We start from the raw sequence: 24,568 nt of genomic DNA on the forward strand, positions 1-24,568 counted from the left end.
CGTAACATACAAGAGCGCTGATCTTTGACTGGTCAGACTGATTTATGAGCTAGTAAACTAATAAGACACACGGAGAGTGATTCAAACGGCGCGTCTGTGTTTTTCCATTCAGAGATGAGCCTGCTTAGGACCTCCATTCACTAGGTGGCGGAATAATACGAAAGGTGAAGCGGTTACAGTGCCGTTATCAGCACAATATCGTATAGCTCTTAGCCAATCAGATTCGAGAACCAGAAAGAACTGTTGTATAAATATATATATATATATATATATATATATATATATATATATATATATATATATATATATATATATATATATATATATAAATGTGTGTATATATGTATAAATATTTTCTATTGATTTCACAAGTATACCTTTAACAACCATAGTAATCATAGTAAAGGTACTGTTTTGGCCATCGTAAAAATGAACCCAGGAATAGTGATTGGTTGGCCAGCGAGAGTTTTAATTTTGTGTAGTATAGCTCAAAATAAAAACTGCATATCGTTGTCTGGACTATTATTTGTGTTTTTGTAATCATTATAGTAGAAACACAACAAGGGACAAGCGTGTAAAAACGTATCAATGTTTGTTTACAGCTGCCGCTATTACCTCACGTGTTGATCATGAAAGCAGTGAATGTGTGCACAGGCGCGTGTTTCTGTGTTTAGACGCAACTAAGTAAGGATTGTACTGTTTGCAGTCGCGTATTTTATAAGAATACCAAAAACCGCGTCGAGTTTCCTGACTCGTGTGTTTGTTTATGCATGTTCCCCTCGCGTGAAATGTTTGACGGAAGAACAAAGAAACACTCACGTCTGGAGATATTGACACACATACGCAACTAAATAAGGATTGTACTGTTTGCAGTCGCGTATTTTATAAGAATACCAAAAAAACGCGTCGAGTTTCCTGACACACATACGCAAGTAAATAAGGATAGATGTCGTGTTTGGTGCATTCGGATGAAACAACAAGGAATAGAGAGACTGGATTGTGAATTGTGTATCCATTGACTGCAGGAGGCACGAGTTATGCATATGGATGTTTCTGCTCACTTACTTTAATGGCGCGGGGGTGTGGCGATCTGTTCTCATTAAAGGTAATCAGGTAACAAGAGAAAAACAGTACTTGTCCTCCTTCTCATACAGTTTACACCGAACGACAATATATGTTTTCGATCTCACATCATTTAAAAGTAGACATTCCAAGCATTATGTAGACATTTATCTTTTGTTTCTGTGACAAGTATTTGTTAAGTTACAGTTTATTTTTCTGACGCGTTTGAGAAAGGACTTCACTGAGGGGGAGAGAGAACAAAACGAGCATCATGTTTATTTTCTTAATTTTGCGAAAAGCACAACATTCTGTTTTTATTGGGAGTGGACAGAAAAAAACTAGACACTTTTAAAATTATGTATAAATCATATCTGTATGTCAAAAATCAGCAGAGTTATCTAAGTCTCTTTGCGGAGTGAATGAAAAATAAAGACCTTGCGGTGCCCGCGTCGCAGCCGACCCCAGAGTGTTAAAGAAATTCTAAAAGCTCTAAAGGTACTGAGTGAAGTCACTATTCTGAAGGTAAAATCACACACAAAGGACACAACAGCTGAAGCCTAAGTCAATGCCCTAGCAGATGCTGCTGCTAAACAAGCTGGAAAAGAAAGGGGTGTGGAGAAAGCAGTATTACTACCATTGTAGAAAGAAAAACAAACAATTTCAGATATCAAACACATGCAGAGTAATTCACCAAAAGAAGAAATATGGTCATGGATGGAAAATTGAGCAAAACTACACAATGATAATATTTGGCGATTGGGCACACAGACTGTGGCTGCTGAATGTCTTCTGCCTTATCTGGCTACACAAATCCATTCACTAGGCCATATAGGCGATGAAAAAATGATTTACAGGTTCAATCAGGTGTGGTGGAATCCCAAATTCCGAACACAAGCACGACATGTGATAAAAATCTGCATTACTGATTAAAAACTGCATTACATGTAAAAAAAGACCAATGTAAGCTTATATGGTATTTCTGTGGACAATTTGAATAGGTTTTGTTTCCAAATTAACAGAAAATGTCCCACTGACCTTCATTTCTATTTTGATTGTATTGTTAACTTCTTAATAAACCTCAAACAAGCATGTATACATTTGTCCTCACAATCTTTACTGTAGTTCCCTCTCACATTCCTGCCTAAAGGCTCATTATGCAGCTTATTATGCAAGTCTTTTGTTTCTTAGCTGTCAATCAGTCCTTCACGCATACGGCCCTTCTAAATAAAAAGTGTCTTACAATTTCTAAATCAATATATTGTTTTATGTGAATGAGTAGGCAGAATGAGTTTCACATAATTTTAAAGAAAAAACTCTAGACTACTGTACATACATGTAGCTCATATAATATTGTAGCCCAGTTTGTGCTGAACGCAGTGTTATGAGACACTTGCCATTAATTTGTTTAAAACAAATGAAAAAAGACCAAATGTGAGATCATGTCAAAACATCTGACGGTGTCCCAAAATGGTCAGACCCCAGAGGGTTAAGATATAGAAGACTGCTATGCTACATGACTTCCTTCAAAAAACTCTTTTCCCCTGAACTTTGGTCCGGCTTACTTTATGTATTAGAACCGTTCTAATGCTGCATTGGTGAGCCCTGAAAGACTGAGCAGCCAAATTCAAGAAAATCTAACACATGCTAGCGTGTTTGCTGTTGTATTAAATTTAGGAGTCCCAAGTCTTTTGCTTTAGTTTCCTGTTTAAAGTTTTATGTTGGGTGTTAACTAATTGTATGAGTGCTGTAAAATTGATAATTGTTTTGCAAGGGCTCGATCAGATGGTTTGAGCTAGAATGTTTCAGTGAAGTCTCAGAAGAGCTTATGCCAAAAGATATTATTCTCATTACAAGTAACATTTTTTATCATCAAGTTCTATTAGAAATAATCTTACCTCAGTATCTCCAGTTTACATTGAGGATTCTTCAGTACATCAGAGATTAGCTTCACTCCTGAATCTCCAAATTTATTCTCAGACAGATTCAGATCTCTCAGGTGTGATGGGTTTGATCTTAGAGCTGAAGTCAAATCAACGCAATATTTTTCTATGATACCTTGATTAATCATCCTGTAGAGAAATTAAGATAAATGTGGGTTTAAAATTACATGGGAATGAGTAAATGGTGAAATTGATTTTGGATAAAAATCTTTGAACATGATTTTGGGTTTGACATACTGTATGACAATTATTGAAACTTTACAAATCTCTTGAATTGTTTCATTTAAATATAACAAAATTATGTTCTTCAACCTTACATTTTTAAAGCTTGATGAAACATATCAAACACACTTTACACTAAACTCATATAAAATCTGCACCACTGAAGATTTGAGGTTTAAAAAGTGAAGAGACTGTTCGTACCGAACTGATCTGGATTCACAAATCACAGGCAACAGCTTCTGAAGTTCTTCATGTGTTTGTTGTCTTCCTTGGATAAAATCTGCCAGTCTAAAATGCTCAAACTTCTCTTCTGATGTCAACAACACAAAAACTACAGCTGCCCACTGAGATGGAGAGCGTTCGGTTTGACATAATGTTCTAGATTTCCGATGATGCTGGACTTCCTCCACTAGTGAATGATCACCCAGTTCATTCAGACAGTGAAACAGATTGATATATTTCTCTGGTGAAAGATCCTCACTGATCTTCTGTTTGATGTATTTGATTGTTTTCTCATTGCTGTGAGAGCTGTGATCTGTCTGTGTCATCAAACCTCGTATGAGATTCTGATTTGACTCCACTGACAAACCCAGAAGAAAACGAAGAAAAAGATCCAGATGTCCATTTTTACTCTGAAGAGCCTCATCCACAGCATTCTGGTGTAAGTTAGATAAATTAAACTGCAACATTTTTTCAGCGAACTGCTGTTTGTGATTGTTAATAAAGTTGAGGTGCACATATAGAGCTGCTAGATGTTCCTGAATGCTCAGATGAACAAAGCTGTAAACTTTCCCCTGATACAAACCAAACTCCTCTCTGAAGATCTGAGTACACAATCCTGAGTACACTGATGCTTCTGCTACATCAATGCCACACTCTCTCAAGTCTTCATCATAGAAGATCAGATTGCCTTTCACAAGATGCTCAAAAGCCAGTTTACCCAGTTTGAAGATCATCTCTTCATCCTTCACTTTAATGTCATAGTGCTTCTGATGTTTGATGTTTGTCTGAATGATCAGGAAGTGTGTGTACATTTGAGTGAGAGTCTTGGGGATCTCTTGACTCTCTGCTTCACTCAATATTCTCTCTAGAACAGTGACTGAAATCCAGCAGAAGACTGGGATGTGACACATGATGTAGAGACTCCTGGATGACTTCAGGTGTGAGATGATTTGATCAGACAGACTCTCATCACTGATTCTCTTCCTGAAGTATTCCTCCTTCTGTGGATCACTGAAGCCTCGTACCTCTGTGACTCGATCAACACACTCAGAGGGGATGAGATCAGCTGCTGCTGGTCTGGAGGTGATCCAGATGAGAGAAGAGGGAAACAGATTCCCCTTGATGAGGTTTGTCAGCATCACGTCCACTGAGGTTGATTCATTTACATCACACAACCTCACACTGCTGTGAAAATCCAGAGACAGACGACACTCATCCAAACCATCAAAGATGAACAACACTTTATATTTATCACTGAAGATTTCCATTTCTTTTGTCTCTGGGAAGAAAAGATGAAGAAGATCTAAAAGACTGAGTGTTTTGTCCTTCATCAAATTGATCTCTCTGAAAGGAAGTGGAAATATGAGGTGGACGTCCTGATTCTCTTTCTCTTCAGCCCAGTCCAGAATGAACTTCTGTACAGAGACTGTTTTTCCAATGCCAGCGACTCCCTTTGTCAGCACACTTCTGATGTGTTTGTGTTGTTCAGGTAAAGGTTTAAAGATGTCATTACATTTGATTGGTGTCTCCTCTGTTGTTGTTGTTCTGGATTGTATCTCAATCTGTCTCACCTCATGTTCATTATTGATCTCTCCACTTTCACTCTCTGTGATGTAGAGCTCTGTGTAGATCTCATTCAGTAGTGTTAGGTTTCTCTCACTTGATATTCCCTCAAACAAACACTCAAACTTGTTCCTCAGATTTGATTTAAATGTGTTCAGGACTTGTTCAGCTAGATTCAACTCATGGCTGTAAATTAGCAGACAAAGTTGAGTAAAAATGTTAAGAGCAATTTGCTTTTTATTTTTGCATCATAAACACAGGACTTATTCATGGTTTGTAAAATGTTTTATTTATTTCAATTTGTTTAAATATCATGTGGTCAACATTTTCCAATGTCTACAACTAAATAATATACAATCCTATGATTTACCTGAAACCACGATACATGTTTTCATTGAAGTCTTGTAGTTGATTCTTAGATTGCTCAAACTTCCTCCTCATAAACCTGAATGGCAAGATTGAGGATCAAGAATCAATTTACACTTTAATATTAGTGGATTTTTTTCACATTACTTTATTAACTGTTAATGTAATTTACTAATACATTTTTCATAAATTATACAATTATGCTACTTTAATTTAAAAGTACTATTCACACAGGATTAGTATTATCTGGAGACCTTGTGTGATTTAAAAATTACACTCATACATCTAAGTCTCGATTCGCACGGGACTAATATTATCACAGGACCTCGGAGTTTGGCGAAATATGGTTGGTCATTTGCAGAGGAATTTTTACTTTACAAATTACAGAAGATTAAGATCAAAGACAAATCACTAGAGGTCACCAGGTAATACTAATCCCATGTGAATATGGGCTAAAATTTAACTCTGTATCAATTTGTCTGATAATGCAGAATAATACCTCATCTCTTTTTCTCTGTATGGTCAGGGATAGGATTAGATTTGGGTAGTAGAGTGGGATAGCTGCCCCTACTATACTTATAAACTACTTATAAACTATACTATTAAAACTAATTTTTTATTAAAAAACACTTTTGATCTTTTCATTTAATACAAAACTATACATTTAACTGAGTGCTTATCACGATGTGTCTCTCTCAGTATCACCTAATTATAAAAGATAATTATATGTTTCAGAGTTTTTATAAACCTGACTGCAGGCCTTTTACATTTGGGTCCCGAGCCCCGAGAGCAGGCCAGAATGGCACCATTCAATTAAATTTTATTTATATAGTCCTTTCACAATTGTTAATTGTTTCAAAGCAGCTTTACATTAATAAATGCAGGAGAAACAGAAAATTGATGGACAACATAAGCAGCAGAATACAGCGGTTAGGATTAACCATACTAGCGAGCGTATTAATAATGTAACGTATAGAAGAGGGTGCTAAGTTAAGCCAATGTCAGCTGACTCCCCAGGAGTTGAAAAAAAAACCTAGGAGAAAAACCCTCCTGACAAAAAACCGAAGCGACAATGGTAAGAAATTAGGACAAAAAAGTTGAGTAACCAATACGTGACAGTGACACAAACAGAAAAGCGTGACATGCTCACGCTCCAACGCAGCGAAACGTGACATTTTCACATTGGCCCATACGTGCCTATAGGTACATAATTTCGTGGTATTGGGTTGCCTCCTAAGGCAGTGGTTCCCAACCTTTTTCACTTCAAGGCCCCAAGGTGCCCACAATAATATTTGAAGGCCCCCACTCACAAAAAATTTTCCACATAAAATTAAATTGAATTTGAAATGACTAGACAGATGTATATTATTCACTACTAAATTTGGCCAAAAAATAAGAAATATCTTGATTTTTGCTTGTTTTAGCTTATTTTAATGCTTGTTTTGTCCAATTTTTAATAAATTTAAATCATCTTGAGGACCCCTTGGAAATGTGCTAAGGCCCCCCTGTGGGCCCCCGACACCCTGCTTGGGAAACACTGTCCTGTGGGATTCATGCAATTGACATCAAAAGTGGTGAACATGATGCAAAGAGGTTTTAAATTATAAATTGCGAAGGGATGTTTGATATCTCGAACGATGTTCCCATGGCAGCGTGTCAAACATTGATGTGCCTATTGTGAGTCTCAGGCATAGCACCACCAACAGATGCCAGGAAATGTGTCAGTCATAAAGTTGGATAATTTGACAGTTGCATGAGGTAAACTTTGAAATACTCTTCCTAGGGGATTCGTGCGATTGCCCCAGTCCAGACTTGGCCAACATAAGAGATGCTAAAATGCAAAAAGATATCTCGAAATGCTGTTGCCATGGCATCGCGTCAAAGTTTACTTTTATTTCAGGCATATTTAAGGCTCTTGGTATGCTTAGATTAACTTTTGGCCTACACATCACAGTTGTCAGCTGTTAAGTGTGGACAAAAAGATTAGACAAAGGCGTGTCTCTTTAGTGACTAAATAGTGCTTCCGTTTGTCTAAAATGTGGGGTTACTTTTACCTACAGTCCTCAAATAGGTCAGTAACAACATTATCAGTGTTGTGCCTGAACGAGTTCATTGAACGAAAGTTCATGAACTAGTTCATATTTTGGGCGAACGTGAACGTACTGTATTACTGCCTGATGAACGCAAGGTGAACTCGTTCATTCTGGGGCTTGTGAACGGCACGCTCTCTCACTTTAACGTCATTCATGCCAGATTTCTATAGAGTCTTCCAGGAGAAAACCTGTCTAAAACACACTGTAAACAGGCCTTAATGTGTAGCGGAAAAAACACCCAATCTGGCAACACTGCCACCAGGCAGCATGCGTCATCAAAAACAACACTGACTGGACGCTGCTATCCAAATCCCTGCCGCGCCACTCGCATAGTTTAACATTAAATAACATCATATTTGTCCTAAATCGTTAACGATTAACATAGGCTGCTTACGCATATTCTGGATCTTGAAATAGACTTTGACTACGCTCACGCTATTTAACGTGCACGTGCGGTGTGCAATAGCTGCGAGTTGTCATACACGCAACGCCTCGCAGCGCTTCTCGCCTGATGTGCGACCCCCTTGAAGCACCCGGCTAGACTTTCAAGGTATGTGCAAGCAAATACAAAAATTAAAAGAGAGTCAATGCTCGTAAACCCTGGTTGGATAAGGGTTTAAAGTTGGATATGAAGATGAAATTTGATGCATTTAGCTTCAGTGTTAAAACTGATAAAATAATTCCTGTCTGTGGTTCTATATGGGCTATAATGGCAATATTTAAAAAAATAAATAATATGGGGAAAAAGAACTATAAATTAGTTCATTTTTGGAACTGTGAACTAGTTCAAAATTTGGAACTATGAACTGAACTAGTTCATTTTAAAATTTGTGTACTGTCAACTGAACTAGTTCATGTAGAAAGTGAACTTTCCCAACACTGAACATTATATATATATAATATTTTCTGGGAGGCACCGTATAGTGATCAATAGACGTGGGAAGGCCTGACATCCCTGCTTGCAGCTACATTCTTTCTTAAAGTTGGTTGGTGGCTTCATAGACCCGTCACTCTTCAGAGACACACAGCTGAACTCTGGATCTGATATCTTCTGATGAACTGAACTATAAAACACAACACATTACAGTTAATCATGTGAACTACTGTAGGTCTACTTAAGTCTAAATGAGTGTTATATCTGCAGTATAGATATAAATATGCACACTTATAAAACTCATTTGTTATTAAAAAGCACTTATGATCTTTGCATTTAGTACAAAAAGTAAATTTAACTGAGTGCTTACACAGCTGTGTATCTCTCAACATCACCATATAAAAGATAATCATATGTTTCAGAGTTTTTTATACCTGACAGCAGGCCTTGTATCTCCAATCTTAAAGTTGGGTGGTGGATTCATAGACTGATCACTCTTCATAGACACACAGCTGAACTCTGGATCTGATCTCTTCTGATGAACTGAACTATAAAACACAACACATTACAGTTAATCATGTGAACTACTGTAGGTCTACTTAAGTCTAAATGAGTGTTATATTTGCAGTATAGATATAAATATGCACACTTATAAAACTCATTTGTTATTTAAAAGCACTTACGATCTTTGCATTTAGTACAGAAAGTAAATTTAACTGAGTGCTTACACAGCTGTGTATCTCTCAACATCACCATATAAAAGATAATCATATGTTTCAGAGTTTTTTTATATACCTGACAGCAGGCCTCTTATCTCCAATCTTAAAGTTGTGTGGTGGATCCATAGACGCATCACTCTTCATAGACACACAGCTGAACTCTGGATCTGATCTCTTCTGATGATCTGAACTATAAAACACACAGAGTTAATACCTTAAATTACACTACTAATATTTAACATGACCATAATAATTTTTTTTTAATATAATATGAAGGTTAAAGGGCGTGTTGCAGGTTAACCACTGTCGATTAATGGGTACATAAATCACTCAAGATATGTGTATAATTTTTAAAATGTCTCAAAAATGGTCTTAAAGACTACTTTTTTTACGTTTTTGGTATTAAAGTTTTTTTTACCCAATTCTGCGATGACGTCACGTTGGGGAGAAGTGGAGAAAGCCTCAGCCAGAGCCATAGAGATAGATGAGACATTTATTGCTGTTTAATACTTGCGTATATAATTTGGAAATCATATATACATCGTAGGAAATATATAATGTGTTATACTGCAAAGTTACCATGCTAATTATTATTTATGATATATGTGGAGATAAATAAAACTTCGCAAATATGCTGATTTGATCCATTTATGTCCTGACCACCAGGCTAGAGATTTTTAAACATCCTTAATCCACACTTACTAGTCTATCAAATAATATCTCAAATATATTGTTTTGTGAAATAAAAGGATGCTTTGTTATATTGTTTATGCGATTATAACGAATCACACGATCATTTTATAGGCAGCAGCAGTCAGCAGCTGCAGCACACTCGGATCCGACCGCATACAGATGTCACACGGTGACGATCTTTTCAGGGGCGGAACCAAAATTAGGAGAGTTTGGTTCCGCCCGGAAGTGTTTCCGCCCGGACGGGAGAATACGAACACCGGAACTTCCGGTAGACACCGCGAGACGAAAAATCAGCGATTCAACACAGGTGCGTCTAGTTAACATTAGCGACTGGTGATTGGAGGAAACGACGAGTAGGGCAGTATAAAGGATCATCTAAAACCACAGTTTGGGGTCTGTTGTTGGGGTTTTCGTTTGGTGCTGTTGCAGTGCGCTTGTTGTTGTGCTGGTATCCTTTCAGGCCTAAAGTTGGCGTGGCTGTGTGGGACGGAACAAACCATAGTGGCTGGAAGACGACTGGAAACTGCTGGACACTGAAACAAAACAGAAGGAGAAGCGGAGTTAGCGTGAGTGGTTGCTTGTATGAGGAAATTGGATATTAGTGAAATCGCTGCGTAACCCTGTTGCAGGAAGAAACGCCTCGTTCTGTGTGGCTGGAAATAATCGCCTGTGTGTACCAAAGAGGAGAGCATCAGAGGAGGTTATATGGTGACTGAGTATGAAACATTGATTTTGGACACGCTGTATACTAACCTATTCTGTAGCAAACGACTCCAGGAAAGGGAGGACGGCCCTACCACGGAGCAGTGTGGTGGGAGAGCCGGAGGAGGACGAACTTGGGCTATTACAGCGACGTGGATGTTGACTGGGCCGTGCTAACAACGCCTACAGCCCCCGGCGAAGTGGAGGAAGACGGGGCGTCCTAAGTGTTCACTTGAGTGCGCTGGGTGAGTCTGTGTTCTTGTGGAGACTTCACTTTGACGTGGTGCTGTGTCCTGCTGTGTGTGTATTGTCAGAAACCCCCGCCTCCGCTACCCTCGCTGTGGGAGAACGAAAAGGCTGCAGGTTTCAGTTGTTTATTACCTGGCATATGCTGTGAGTGAGCTCTGGATGTGCAGTATTATTGTGGTGTTCGTCAGCAGGCATCTTTTGCAGCTGAGTTGTTCTGCAGAGTGGTGGTGAAGAGTTAGACCGCTAGAGACTGTGTGAGTACAACCAAAGATTAATGCTGCTTGTGTACACATCTACATAACGTCTACTGTTGCAGAGTGAGGCGGAGTAGATCCCACCTGGCCCGAGGCCTCTTCAAAGGGGCGCCCCTGTCCAGTGCTCTATAGTCAAGGAAGTGGAGAGGAGAGGGCAGCGCTCGGCCCGGTGCGACAGCGTAGCATTTTCCCCTCTGCAGCAGCAGCAGCCTTTGGGAGGTTTTGCCCCCGACACCCCATCACCATACAGTCTCGAAATATCTGGCAAAGTGTGAGAGCCCGGTCGCTGTAAGTCCACCATATTTTCAATCCATATACAATGCATGTTAAACTGACTGCCATCTGACCAGGAGTGTTAGCCTGTGGAGAGAGAGAAAGTGAAGAGAAACCTTACCTGCACCGTACTTACTGTACGTCGTCCAAAGCTGGAGAGGTGAGAGAAACCAGTAGTATACATAACCGATCTTCTGTGTCCCAACCAGCAGCCTGTGGAGAGGGAGAAAGTGAACGAGAAACCTTACCTGCACCATACTTACTGTACGTCGTCCAAAGCTGGAGAGGTGAGAGAAACCAGTAGTATAAATAACCGATCTTCTGTGTCCCAGCCAGCAGCCTGTGGAGAGAGAGAAAGTGAACGAGAAACCTTACCTGCACCGTACTTACTGTACGTCGTCCAAAGTTGGAGAGGTGAGAGAAAACCAGTAGTATAAATAACCGATATTCTGTGTCCCAGCCAGCAGCCTGTGGAGAGAGAGAGAGTGAACGAGGAAAACTCTACCTGCACCGTACTTATTGTACGTCGTCCCAAGTTGGAGAGGTGAGAGAAACCAGCAGTATAAATAACCGACCTTCTGTGTCCCAGTCAGCAGCCTGTGGAAAGAGAGAAAGGGAACGAGGAAAACCTCACCTGTACCGTACTTACTGCACGTCGTTCCAAGCTGGAAAGGTGAGAGAGAGTCCACAGCAGTATAGCTAATCGATCTTCTGTGTTCTAGTGGCAACCTGCAAAGAGAGGGAAGAAACATACACGTGAGTCAAAGGAACACTTACGAAACCAGCCCCCAGCACCACGTACCGAAGAGATACGGTGCCATTATGACAAAGGTACGAAACAAAAGAAGTTTTATAAGCCCAGTACTTATCTTGTCATTTCATTCTGCCTCCAGGAGGAAGAGGAGGGCGCCACGGGAACCTAAAACCAGGCGGAGGCGCCTGAGCCACGCACCCCCCGCAGTGTCTTGGATCCCGGACACTTGACCCCATCTGTTCCCCCCCTTTCTCTTCCGATCACGGCCCACCTGGAGGGCAGAACAAGAGTTCAGTTTTAAATCCCTTCCCCCCGCCCCATTTCCCATATCCATTTTAATTAAGTTAAATAAAATTTATGTTTTTATACTTACGTGCACTTGAGTTGTCTGGTCATTGGGTTGGCTTTGGGGACCTCCTTGAGGTGGAAACTAAGAAGGGGCGTGGCTTGTTTACACAAGTTAGTTTATCACTAATCTGCGCTATTAGAACTGTACTTTACTCGTCTTTCTATAGTCATTCTCAATGTTCTCAAGGCGGCTTTGGTAAATTCTCTCCCCAGCGTGACGTCATACAGTGCGTTGTGGGGGAAAGGAGAATCATTGCAAACCGCTGTACTTTTTCATACTTTTTGGGGTTTTGTGATACCCAACAACATAAAATACAATGGATAACAGTTTAAATGTTTATTATCAACAAGCAAATTGCACAAATTCGTTGAAAAATTTAACCTGCAAAACGCCCTTTAATATAGTATTAATATAAAGTACCTGCATCCTGGAGAAAAATCTTGTGTTTGGTCCATGATGGAGCTGCAGAGGTGAATCTGATCAATCTGATCTCCACAACTGACACTGAATGAAAATCAAAGTGAATTTGCATGAAAAAATGGGTTCAAATTTACTAGAAATGGTAACTATTTTTTTTAAATACAGAGATAGTATGTTAATAGCACATTTTAGATCATATTCATGGTGTCTCAAAATAGCACAGATAAGTACACTTAGATCTTCTTAAGATTATCTTAAGAAGTACTAAAGAAGATTTTTTTTTACTTTATTAAGTACAAAATTAGTGCATGAAAACAGAGCACTATAAGTTCATTATCAGAGTGTACTACTTTTTTCATTTGGGTGTACATTGAGCACCACCAGGCCGTTTGGGGCCAGATTTCATTTAAATTTTGATACATTTGTATTTTTTAAATACATAAAAGAATTTATGGTGTGGATGAATGTGTCCGTCCATTTTATAAATTTTCTGACTTACCAAATTTGTATCATTTTTATTTGTGCAGGTCAAATATAAACAGTAGGGGAAATTAAACTGCTGGCAAAAACTTGAGACATTAATTTGATGGGGCAGAGGGGCCACTGCTGCAAATAACTGAATGGCCCCTCCCCTAACAGATTTAATCTCACTACAAACTTTTGGTAAAACTTGAGAGCCTGACCATTATAATTTAGATAAATGAACCCTGACGGTACATTCAGATGGGGTGTAAGCGTTAACGCTTCTCGTTTACTTTTAATAAGTGACTTCATGCGTTGCCGGACTGAATTGGGGTTGCGTCACTGTCGTTGCTCATGGCAGTATTTGAAAATTTCTTAACTTTTCAAGCGCCAACGCGTGGCTACTTTAAAGTGTGTATAAATACTTTGTTAATACAATATTCATGAATGAAAACATGAATTATAATCGTACCTAATTAGTGTGATATAAATTGTGAAATGTCAGGGCCCACACTGGTAACGTTTTTATCATTTTAATTAAGCTCCTAGATCAAATCACTGATCAAATTACAAATAATGTTACTCAGCCATCCAGCATGGCATTGGTGGTACCACTACTGAGCAAGTGACCCAACTGATTTCATGTGTTAAACTCTGTAAGGCTGCCATCTAGTGGTGACTGCTTTCCTTAGCCACAGCTGTGCGGTGGATTGTCATGCAAACCTTGCAATGAAAGTCTCAGGCCATTTCTCAATTTCAAGGCTGCAGCCTCCGGAGGTCGCATTTGTATGCTGCATACGTCATCAAGACTGTCTTATTTCAGAATTTCAACAGTTATAAAGTTAACTATTATTCTTAGGTAATTGTAAATTGTTGTAATATGCTAATGACTTGCAAATGTAATGCTCAATTAACTAAAATAAACCAGGGTTGATATGCAACGCTGCAGCATTCGGATTGAGAAACGGTCTCAAAAACCAAATTAACGAAACATAATGAATGCATGCACGTCTCCTGATCCACAAATGCACATCTTTTTTTGCGTGCACAAATTGTGAAATAATGATACAAAATATACCGTAGGTTACGCATATCAACTATGGATCTGTGAGACCGAGGGATGACCATCACTACAGTCTAAAAAGGAATGATCACCTTTGTTCTGCCAAAACCACGGGCTCTATCTTACACCCGGCGCAATGCGACGCAATGTGCGACGCAAGTGTCTTTTGCTAGTTTCCACCCTGCGCAATTATAATTTCTCGTTTAGCGCCACGTTGTTTAAATAGCAAATGCATTTGCGCCCCCTTTTGCGCCCATGGCAGTTCTGTTCTAAAACGAGGTGTGTTCAAGCGCATTGTTGACACGTTGCTATTTTGAGGCAACTAAAATAGACTACGCCATTGAGCAACAAAAACCTGGTCTAAAGCCTAAAGTCAATGGCGCAATATGTTTTTTGTTATTTAAAGATTAGTAATATGCGCCTAAACGGGAGGACAATGCGGGTTTGCTTATCACATATTACATGAATGCGCAGGAGCACAAAAACGCTTTTAAATATGAAAGATTAAAGGGTTGAATGTAAAAGATTATTATTGAGTCTCTTGGACATAAATGAGGACCAATTATGAGACGTTAGAAGGCACAAAGCTTTAGGCAATTTGCTTTAAACAAATGCATCTGTTTTAAATGTTTTTTTTAAAGAGACTCATTGGTTTATTGCACGTTACGCCCAAAATACTCCCATTACAATAGGACCCTTTTCGACCTTGCGCTCGGCGCACAAACCATTTTTCCCGTCGTTAAATTAGCAAAAGTGGATTCGGACACGCCCATTTAGACGTTGCGCTGTGCGCTTTAGACAATGCGCTTAGATCGTTAAAATAGGGCCCCATATGTCAACAAAGTCATGTCCATGACCTCCGGAAGCAGAACGACCCACATTTATAAATAGCAGAGAATGCTCCTGGTTCAGTCTCTCACCTTGATTGCCTCAGAATAGTCCGAGTGACATAAGCGTGGGAAATAACCTCCACCAGCCAATGAGACAGCATTTGTTTGAAAAGCAGCAGTCCCTGCCTTGCAGCCCCGTAACAGACAAACAGTTGTGAGTGCATTCTTCTCAAAGACTGTGTATGGGTCAGATAGGCCTTTAAGGCCCTGACTGGGCACAACGTGAGCAACTTGTCTTGTTCTGCTTGTGAGGCAAAGGAAGGCTGGATTTGGGCCAGTTCCAAAACCTTGTTTATTCTCTTGGGACCCAGGTTTTGGTGTGTCTTTTTTCAGATTTCTACCAGCTATTTTGAAGTTAGAAAGAACCAATAAATATAATAACCAAATTGTTCTCTAAGAACATGAAGCAGTGTATTTGTCCATGTTTGTGTACAACAGATTCCAGTTACACAGAGTTATGTATTATGGTGCAAAAATAAAAAAATTTATGTCCACATATGTGGACATCCAGGTCTTAGAAGGTTAAGGACTGCTGATCAAGAACTTTTTCAAGAGGGGATGCAAATGAGTTAATCGTCCAGGTAGGGCAAGATTTTTATTTCTCAAGTTTGGAGGGGGGACAGGGCAGCTGAAACTACTCGAGTAAACACCCTAGGGGCCAGAGAAAGGCCAAAAGGAAGGACTTGGAACTGGAACACCCTGCCTCGGAAGGCAAAGCGCTGGCCAGTGATCTATGCAGATTGGGACGTGGAAATATGTGTCTTTCAGGTCCAGGGATGTGAACCACTCCCCCTGTTGGATGGACTGCATCACCACTCTTGTGTGGACCATTTTGAAAGGCAGCACCATGAGGTATCGGTTCAAGGGCCTGAGGTCGAGAACAGGCAGATGACGCCCTCTTTTTTGGGAATGATAAAATATTTGGAGTAGAACCCAGTGAGCTGTGCACTGGGCCGTACTTCTGAGATGGCCCTCTTCAGAAGTAACTTTTGGACCTCCTTGATGAGGACGGACATTAAAGCCAGGTCTTTTACGGATGTTTCCTTGACCCCTGAAAACGCTGGGGGTCGCCCGGTAATTGTAATCGGTAGCTGCGAGCCACCGTAGCCCCGACCCAAGGGTCTGGCACAATGCCCTCCCAGGAGGTCCATGACAGCTGGGAAGGACAATCGATGGATGACCCGGGACTCCTACGCAGGAGCCACCGCGGCTTGCACCCCTGCCTGTACCTCGCTGTGGTCCTCGCCATCCCCTAAATTTGGAATTTGAGGCCGTACGTCTGTCAGGTGCACGAAATTGCCAGTCCCGTGGGGCCTCCGGGTTGTCACCTGCTGGTGTAGGCTGAGTGGGCTGCCGCAGCCTATACCTACTCAGGTGGCCAGCCGGCAGTTGAAGAAAACCTACAGCAAACCCACTGGATAGCTACCCTAGATGCTGCAGTACATTCAATGCAGTCAAGCACCTCCTGGGATCCAGGGTGAAAGACGTGCCACGGGGAGGAAGAAAGAGCTGCATCCACCAGGGCTCTAGAATCATCAGACGGTCCATCTTGGCACACTCCTTACGAGGGCACCATGGATCGGAGGATACACAGGAAAAGCCCAGGGATGTCAATGCAGCCATGGATGACTCAACTGGTGGCATGTTCCCCAGTCCAGTCTCAACCGGGTAACTAGCTGTTGCCAGCTGCCTCCATTAAACTGGGGGCATTTCGACATTGTGCCCCATGATGACCTCAGCATTGCAGCATAGTCATCCGCCACAGGTATAGAAGGTGGTGGGACAGGCCAGGAGATGCCCTCCCAAACACTATGGACCCGTCAGCTGGCCCTGCAGAGCTAGAATGCGGAATCCCCCCGAGGTCGTCCCCAACTGTGGTGTCGTCCATCACTGTGTGGGAGGTTCATAGGGATAACACATCCACATTGACTCGTTGTTTAAGTAACGAATTAGTGGAATTCAATAAGGAAATAATTAGGAAGTTTTACCTGAATATGTAGTCTCTTACTTACAGTCTCGTATGAGGCAATCAAGGTGAGAGACTGAAACGGGAGCATTCTCTGCTCGACTTTGTTGACATTTGGTTTCGGTGATAGGCAGAACGAAGGTGATCATTCCTTTTTAGACTGTAGTGACGTTCAGAGTGAGGTCGAAACAGATCCACTGAATTCACAAATATGTATCTGAATGTACAAATCGATGCACATTCACCTAAATCTTAAATTTCACGAACACAAAATGAAATACATTTGATTGGTTCATTTATTGATAGTTGTTAGTATTTGGCTCATAAAGTGCTTTAAATGGCGAAATTAAATCTCAAAATTCAAATTAACAGAACGGGATAAAAGCAGGCATTTTATCTGATACACAAATCCACATTTCTTTATTTTATCATATGCAAGATATGATATTTGTAAGCTAAACAAAAACATTTTAATCACATATGACTCCATTTGTACAAATTGATACACATTCATTTAAATTCAGAATTTCATATATTCACATCTCAAGACATTTGCTCGTGGATAGTAAAATACATTTGTAATGTGCATCAAGTTTACAGATAAATGTCCATGTATTTATTCATTATTTTTAATCTAATTTATTCCAACCCATATTGGCCCCGCTTCAGACACACCTTTCTAAAGCGTTTCGCCCTGTGTGAATGTACCGTGAGTGTAACAGCTCTTTACAAAATATGAACACATATGATGTTAAAATATCAAATACAACGCAAAACTTTCAATAAATAGCTTTAAGATTAAAATATTTTTTAAATTTTAAGAAACGATAAAACAAATATCAAATAATAAATTGGTTCTAGAGAAACTGAAAAGAAGTGAAAAGCGCCTTGTGACACCTGAATTTACAATCTGACTGAATTCTCTCAAAATCCTGCAACTTTTACATCAACTACACAAAATTATCTGAATGAGCTTTAGTTATATTAATACATTTGATGATGGATATCTAACCACCACACCCATTTAAACTTCTAACCCTGTGATCGACAAGACAATAAAGGCGTTTGAGGTTTTTCTCTCTCTGTTGCCAGTTAACAAGCATTACAGTGCTATTTACAACAAATTTAACTTACAAACCTGGAGTAATCCTTATAATGTGTTGTTCTAGCATCCGTTTGTTCACTAAACTGAAATCAAAATGTCCCCTCTTTTGTACCAAGGTAGAAAGTCACATGGGTTTGGATTTTTTTCATTATTTGTGTGAGGAAGGATCACACTGATTTCACATAGTATGAGGAAGTTCTCATATAGTTAACTAATAATTTACCTCATTCTCTTAAGAAAAATCAATAAGATGTGTTTACTACCTTATAAAGCTTAGAGACAGAACAAAAAACTAGAAAAGGAAGTTTTTTAAGTGTTATGTGCATCCAATGAATACAAATGGCGACATTTATTATGAGGGCTTTGGCTGAGATATTCACAAGAAATTGATGTTGAATTATTGTGGGTTTTACTATGTTTTGTTAGTTATCTATTTAATCAAAACAGTACATACTATAGCTAATCAGAAACATTATAATAATTGTTAAAAAATAAACAGTGTTGTGGGGTTTTATCTTAGTATAACAGTAAAAATCCACAGATCTCTCTACCAGGAAAATGAGTTTATCTTTGTTACTCAAACAAAGACAACTCTGTTCTGTGTCAACGTTTAACCAAAGACACAGAGATAAAGCTATAGAACAGCAGACAGGAAACAGTGGAATAAAATAATCTGAGGATATTGAACAATATCAAGTGGTGTTTAAATATTCAGTCTAACTTCATTTGAAATAATAGAAGGCAAAGACAGTCAACATACTGACCATTATCAAACAATACAATATAAGATCAAACTAAACAACAAGATAAAAACAACAGTAAATCAGTGAATATATAAAACAAGTAAAGGTAAGTAAATATATATACAGATATGAAGTGAAATACAACACACATGTACACTCAGAAAAAAAGCACAAAAGCTGTCACTGGGGAGGTAAACCTTTGTACCTCGAGAGTGCATATGATACATGTCTTTTGCTAATGATCTCTTTATTCTCTGTAAAAAAAAATTATACTAATCAAAGATCAAATAACTGTTCAAGACGCGGCCACAACTCGCACATGCTGTAAATAATAATACTGAAAAAAATCAGATAATCAAGATGACGAGGTACATTTATCATGCACAAGACAAGTTTATCATGTGTAAATTGTCAGTTACCTGTAAATCACCTCCAATATGTGTATGTGTGTATTTTGGCAGGGCTCCACCTCCCACATCGGTAGTCAGGTTTAGTCAATCAGATCGTATCTTACGATTCAACAAATCATAAGCGCATGAGAGCGCTGCTCTGCACTGTGTTTGAAATGAGGCCTTACGTCTGGGTCATATATCCTCCGTTTAGTGTTGACAATTTTCTTTTTTTAGGGACTGCATCCTTCGAATGCTGTATTTGAAGGCCAATGACGTAACTGGGCCACAATGAAGGCTTTTCCATTCTGAAGTCTCCCTCTCTTCGTAGTCCTTCATCACCCAAATCCAGTTCTGATCTACCTCTCTGTTCCATGACCGTCGTAAGTCCCTCCAGTCCAACACCATGTGGAAATAGCCTACCCCAAGAATACCGGGCATTCCAGGACGTGAATAGCAAACTTCCTCCTCATCAGCCATGGGACTGTGCCATCGACCTGCTACTAGGAGCCACACTAGCCAAGGTTCGTATGTACCCTCTGGCCATCCCAGAACAAAAGGCCATGGAGGAGTATGTGGAGGAGGCTTTACAACAGCAGTACATTCGTCCATCTACTTCCCCTGCTGCTTTCAGTTTCTTCTTTGTGGCCAAAAAGGATGGTGGTCCAAAATCTCAATTCCCAGACGGTAAAATTTTGCTATCCCCTTCCTTTGGTTCCTGCCGCACTAGAACATTTGCGTGGGGCTCGTATCTTGCTGGACCTGCGAAGTGCCTACAACCTGATCCGTATCCGCCGTGGTGACTAGTGAAAGATAGCATTCGTAACCCACTCAAGCCACTATGAGTACTGGGTCATGCCCTTCGGACTCTCCAACTCGCCAGCGGTCCTCCATGACTACCTTAACAATTTTATAAATGTATACATAGACAATATCCTCATATTTTCCACCTCCCTCTCTGAACATCATTGTCATGTAACCCTAGACCTAGAAAATACCACCATACCACCACTGTACAGTTCCTCAGAACTGTTCCTCAGATATATCATCATTAGGTACAGTTCCTCGGATATATCATCGATCAACATGGAGTTCACAAGGACCAGAGGAAGGTGTGCCTTCTTCTCCAAAAAACTGTCCTCGTGGAGCGGAACTATGATATAGAAATCGAGAGTTGCTTACCATCAAACTCACCCTGGAAGAGTGAGGGCGCCAATCATCTCTTTCAGGTCATCACCGATTACCAAAGCCTTGAGTACCTCCATGATGCTAAAAGACTTAACTTCCGCCAGGCCCGCTGGGCATTGTTCTTCACTCGATTTGACTTCACCGTCACCTACAGGCCGGGTAGTAAAAACCTCAAAGCAGACACCCTCTCTCGTCTCCATAATTCTACTGCCATGGATCTCCAACCTGAAACCACTCTCCCTCCATTCATGTTCGTCAGCCTGATCATCTGGGATATCGACGAGCAAATTGCCCAGAAAAGTCTCCTCAATCCCGCTCCACCAGGGGTACCCGAAGGTCTCATCTATATACCCACACACCTCCGCAATGAGCTTTTGGATTCCGCTCACTCTACTACAGGCTCTGGACATCCAAGTAGCAGGCACACCCTCTCTCTCCTCAGTCAACTGTACTGGTGGCCATCCATCTACCAGGATGTCTCCCGGTACGTTCAAGGTTGCTCAGTCTGCTCCATAACCAACACCCCCAGAAAACTCCCCGTGGGTAAACTAGTACCACTGCCACTGCCACTACTCCCACCTAGATGTTGATTTCATGACCGACCTGCCCAAGTCCCAAAACTGTACCTGTTTCTTAGTAGTGGTTGACAGAGTTTCCAAGGGGTGCAAATTCATGCCCAAACTCCCTACCGCCTTTGAAACTGTCAAGGCCCTCTTCAACCATGTATTTTGCAATTTCAGCATCCCAGAGGGTATAGTCTCAGATAGAGGACCCCAATTCATCTCTAAAGTCTGGTGAGCCTTCTTCAAACTCCTGGGGGTTACTATCAGTTTATCTTCTGAGTATCATCCCCAGACTAATGGTCAGACTGATCGTAAAATCCAAGAGATCGGTCATTTTCTCCATAATTACTATCACCAGTACCAAAGCAGGTGGAAGAGGAGCCCCTCTATCGAGTCTGCAACATCATGGACTCCCGGCAGCGAGGTCCTTGAGTGGAATACTTAGTGGACTGGGAAGACTGGCCCAGAGGAACGCTTGTGGGTGAACACATGTTATATTGTGCATTGTAAACACAATCAAAGTTTTAAAAACACAGAAAGAATAGGACCCTTAAGATACGTCGGTGCAAAATGTCAATTTTAGATTTAAATTAAGGAATGTATTTAAGGAAACATCAGTGTGAAAGTCAATGCTGTAGCTACAATGTGTAACAGTTTAATTTATTCTGGCATTTCTCTAGTGGAATGGATTTGACTGATGGCGCTCTGACAAGTGAACAGACATATGCGCAAAATTTGAGAAAAAGTGAGCGGGTCCAACAGCATTGGTCTTAAAAAGTTCCAAGTTCCTACCTGTCATACTTAATTTAGAGAGAAATCTAACATTAATGAATCTCACAACAAATCAGATTACAAAATGCAATAGAAATTTTATTAAATTAAGTCATCTGTAATTTTTATGACACCTACAGTAAATGTTGTGTATCGGCTCAATATTGGCATTGACCACTAAAGTACACCATTAAAATAAATATGGTTTTACTACAGTAACCATAATTTAACTATGGTATTTGTAGGAAAAAACACAAAGAAGGCTAAACACAAATGTACTATTTTCTCACTATAATAATTATTGTGTTATTTGTAGTAGAAATATGGTAATCCAAATGGCAATCAATTTGTCAACAAACATGGTTAATAAATGTTAAAGAAAGACCTAAATATACTTACTGAATAAAAAAACAATTGTGCCAGTTCTGCACAATTCACATACACACATTTTATTGTGGTGTTGTGAAGATATACAAGATCAGGGAGAGCAAACACAGTCAAAAATGTCAAAATGCCAAATTTGGCAATCTTGTGGCTCATACTGGTGCAAGAGTCTTTATTGCACATTAGGGATTATTCTTATGTTCTAGTCTTAAAGCACTATTAATATGCTCTGGCCATCACCATTTGGCATTATTAGGTATAACATTTATGTTTTAACACATAATTTAAGTGACTACAATAGATTTGTATAAAAATGTATAATACTGACTGGAGAACTACAGATGGAAATTTTGATCTGCTCATCTCTGGCCGACATCTTAAGAACGGTTGGCTACATCATTGACTGACATGTACAATACAACATATTTATGCAAATGCAAGAAAATGCAGAACACAACAATAAATTTATCACATAAATAAATGTAGAAATGAAGAACAGTATATAACATTGATCATTGTGAGCTCCAGTTTGGGAAACCCTGTACCTAGGGGTTTAGCTTGACCCGCAGCTGACTTTCAATGAACACATTAAATATATTTGTAAAACTTCCTTCCACCATCTTCAAAATATCTCAAAACTACGTCCTTTTCTAACTCTTTCGGATGCAGAGAAACTTGTACATGCCTTTATTTCCACCAGGTCGGATTATTGTAATGGACTCTTCACTGGGATTTCTGCCAGAAACATGCAGAAGCTACAGTACATCCAAAATAGCGCTGCCAGAGTCCTCTTGAGAGTCCGAAAATACGATCATATTACTCCCATCTTACATTCACTGCACTGGCTACTTGTTTCTTCCCGGATTGACTACAAAATTTTACTGCTCACATATAAACAGAGTGCGATTTGTGAAAAAAACAGAGGGGGGGATGTTTTCATAGGCGTCGATTTTGGCGATGGTGGGTACCCACCATATTTTGTCATGAGTCATTTTGTACCCACCACTAGTTTTAACTTTTTTGACTGTTTTCAGTGGTTATGAAGAGCAATATGAGAGAGAAATTTGGTAATCATTGTCCGACCTAACAAAAATCCATTATAATATTATTATTATTATGTTTTATATATTTCTAATTAAAATATTTCTAATATTCAGAAATGCGCTCTCCGCTCACGAGCTCTGATCGAAACAAACACGAACTTCACTGTCTGCTGAACTTGTGCAGAAACATAAAAATATAACCAGCTTTTCAAAATGGTTTTAAAACTAAACATTTATACTATTTTAGCACAAATTATGAGCTTATTGACGATTTTTTATAATTCTTGACATAATGCGTCTCTGTCCACAGCACATTTCAAAACATTTTAATTCATAAAAATAAATCATGAGAACATGAACTCATCACTGCATTTGCAGGAATTGTAAAATCTTTTTTCTTATTAACTCATGAAGCAGCCTATTTTTACTCTAATAGCTTATCTTTCCCCACACATATGAACTGTGATCATGCACAACGAAAAAACACGCAAGAATTAAATCTTGAATAGCAAAACTATATGGAACAACGTAGTGTCAACTTAAACATAAATATGAACAATGTATTGATTGCAAAGTTAAACCATTACAGTAGAAACTGTTTTAATGCTGCTTTTAAAGTAATAACATTAACTTTACACCGCGATGCTGAGCTACAGTGAAATGATAGAGAAGTCAGATGCATTATGTGTTAGTCACTTAGCCTCATTTGCGCAAACTGGACGCGCCCGCACCTCGCTAAACGCCTCATCGGCATGTATCATGTGTAACTTCGGCCATTCTCAATGGTGTGACTGGGACACTAACTCTGCTTGTCATCATAAACAGATAATCAGATTGTTATGTTTATTCCCGCTTTATTAATATGCGGATGAATATGCTGCATTTCATCGTTTCGACACACAGCTCCATAACCATCTCCAAGTGTTGATAGGCTATTACTCGTGAGGTGTAACCAATCAGATAGCGCCGTGGGCGGGACAATGAGCAAGTCTGCAGAGTGGTGAATTCAGAGATGCTGCGCGGCAGCTGTATCATCAGAGCCAGCCAAAGTAGCGCATTTTAAAACAAAATTGACTTTAATCAAACCACGGATCCGTGATAAGTTTTGTGATCCGTCTCGCCACTAGTGTAGTAGCACTGATCACTTTGAGGGGGGGATAAATTTATCCCCACCGGGGATAAAAATAATTAAGCAGAGGCAGGGATACATTGACCAGAAAGGGGGAAATCCCACGCATCCCCCCTG

General features: G+C 39.8%; 2 protein-coding genes across 2 annotated transcripts in view; both read right to left on the minus strand.

Annotated features, from left to right (window-relative positions):
• LOC129438619 (protein NLRC3) overlaps positions 1-18,376 on the minus strand; it is a 34,076-nt gene extending 15,700 nt beyond the window's left edge. The window contains exons 1-8 of the mRNA XM_073862957.1: positions 18,275-18,376; positions 12,756-12,839; positions 9,138-9,251; positions 8,777-8,890; positions 8,386-8,532; positions 5,380-5,454; positions 3,426-5,195; positions 2,958-3,131 (exon numbers count right to left, since the gene is read on the minus strand). Of these exons, the coding sequence (XP_073719058.1) occupies positions 2,958-3,131; positions 3,426-5,195; positions 5,380-5,454; positions 8,386-8,532; positions 8,777-8,890; positions 9,138-9,251; positions 12,756-12,790 (2,429 nt within the window). The 5' untranslated portion in view covers positions 12,791-12,839; positions 18,275-18,376. The remainder of the gene's footprint in view (positions 1-2,957; positions 3,132-3,425; positions 5,196-5,379; positions 5,455-8,385; positions 8,533-8,776; positions 8,891-9,137; positions 9,252-12,755; positions 12,840-18,274) is intronic.
• Positions 1-24,568, minus strand: part of LOC141361709 (NACHT, LRR and PYD domains-containing protein 14-like) — a 273,710-nt gene that overhangs the window by 56,837 nt on the left and 192,305 nt on the right. The window lies entirely within an intron of this gene.

Source organism: Misgurnus anguillicaudatus, chromosome 24 (genome assembly GCF_027580225.2).
Source record: "Misgurnus anguillicaudatus chromosome 24, ASM2758022v2, whole genome shotgun sequence".
Lineage (NCBI taxonomy): Eukaryota > Metazoa > Chordata > Actinopteri > Cypriniformes > Cobitidae > Misgurnus > Misgurnus anguillicaudatus.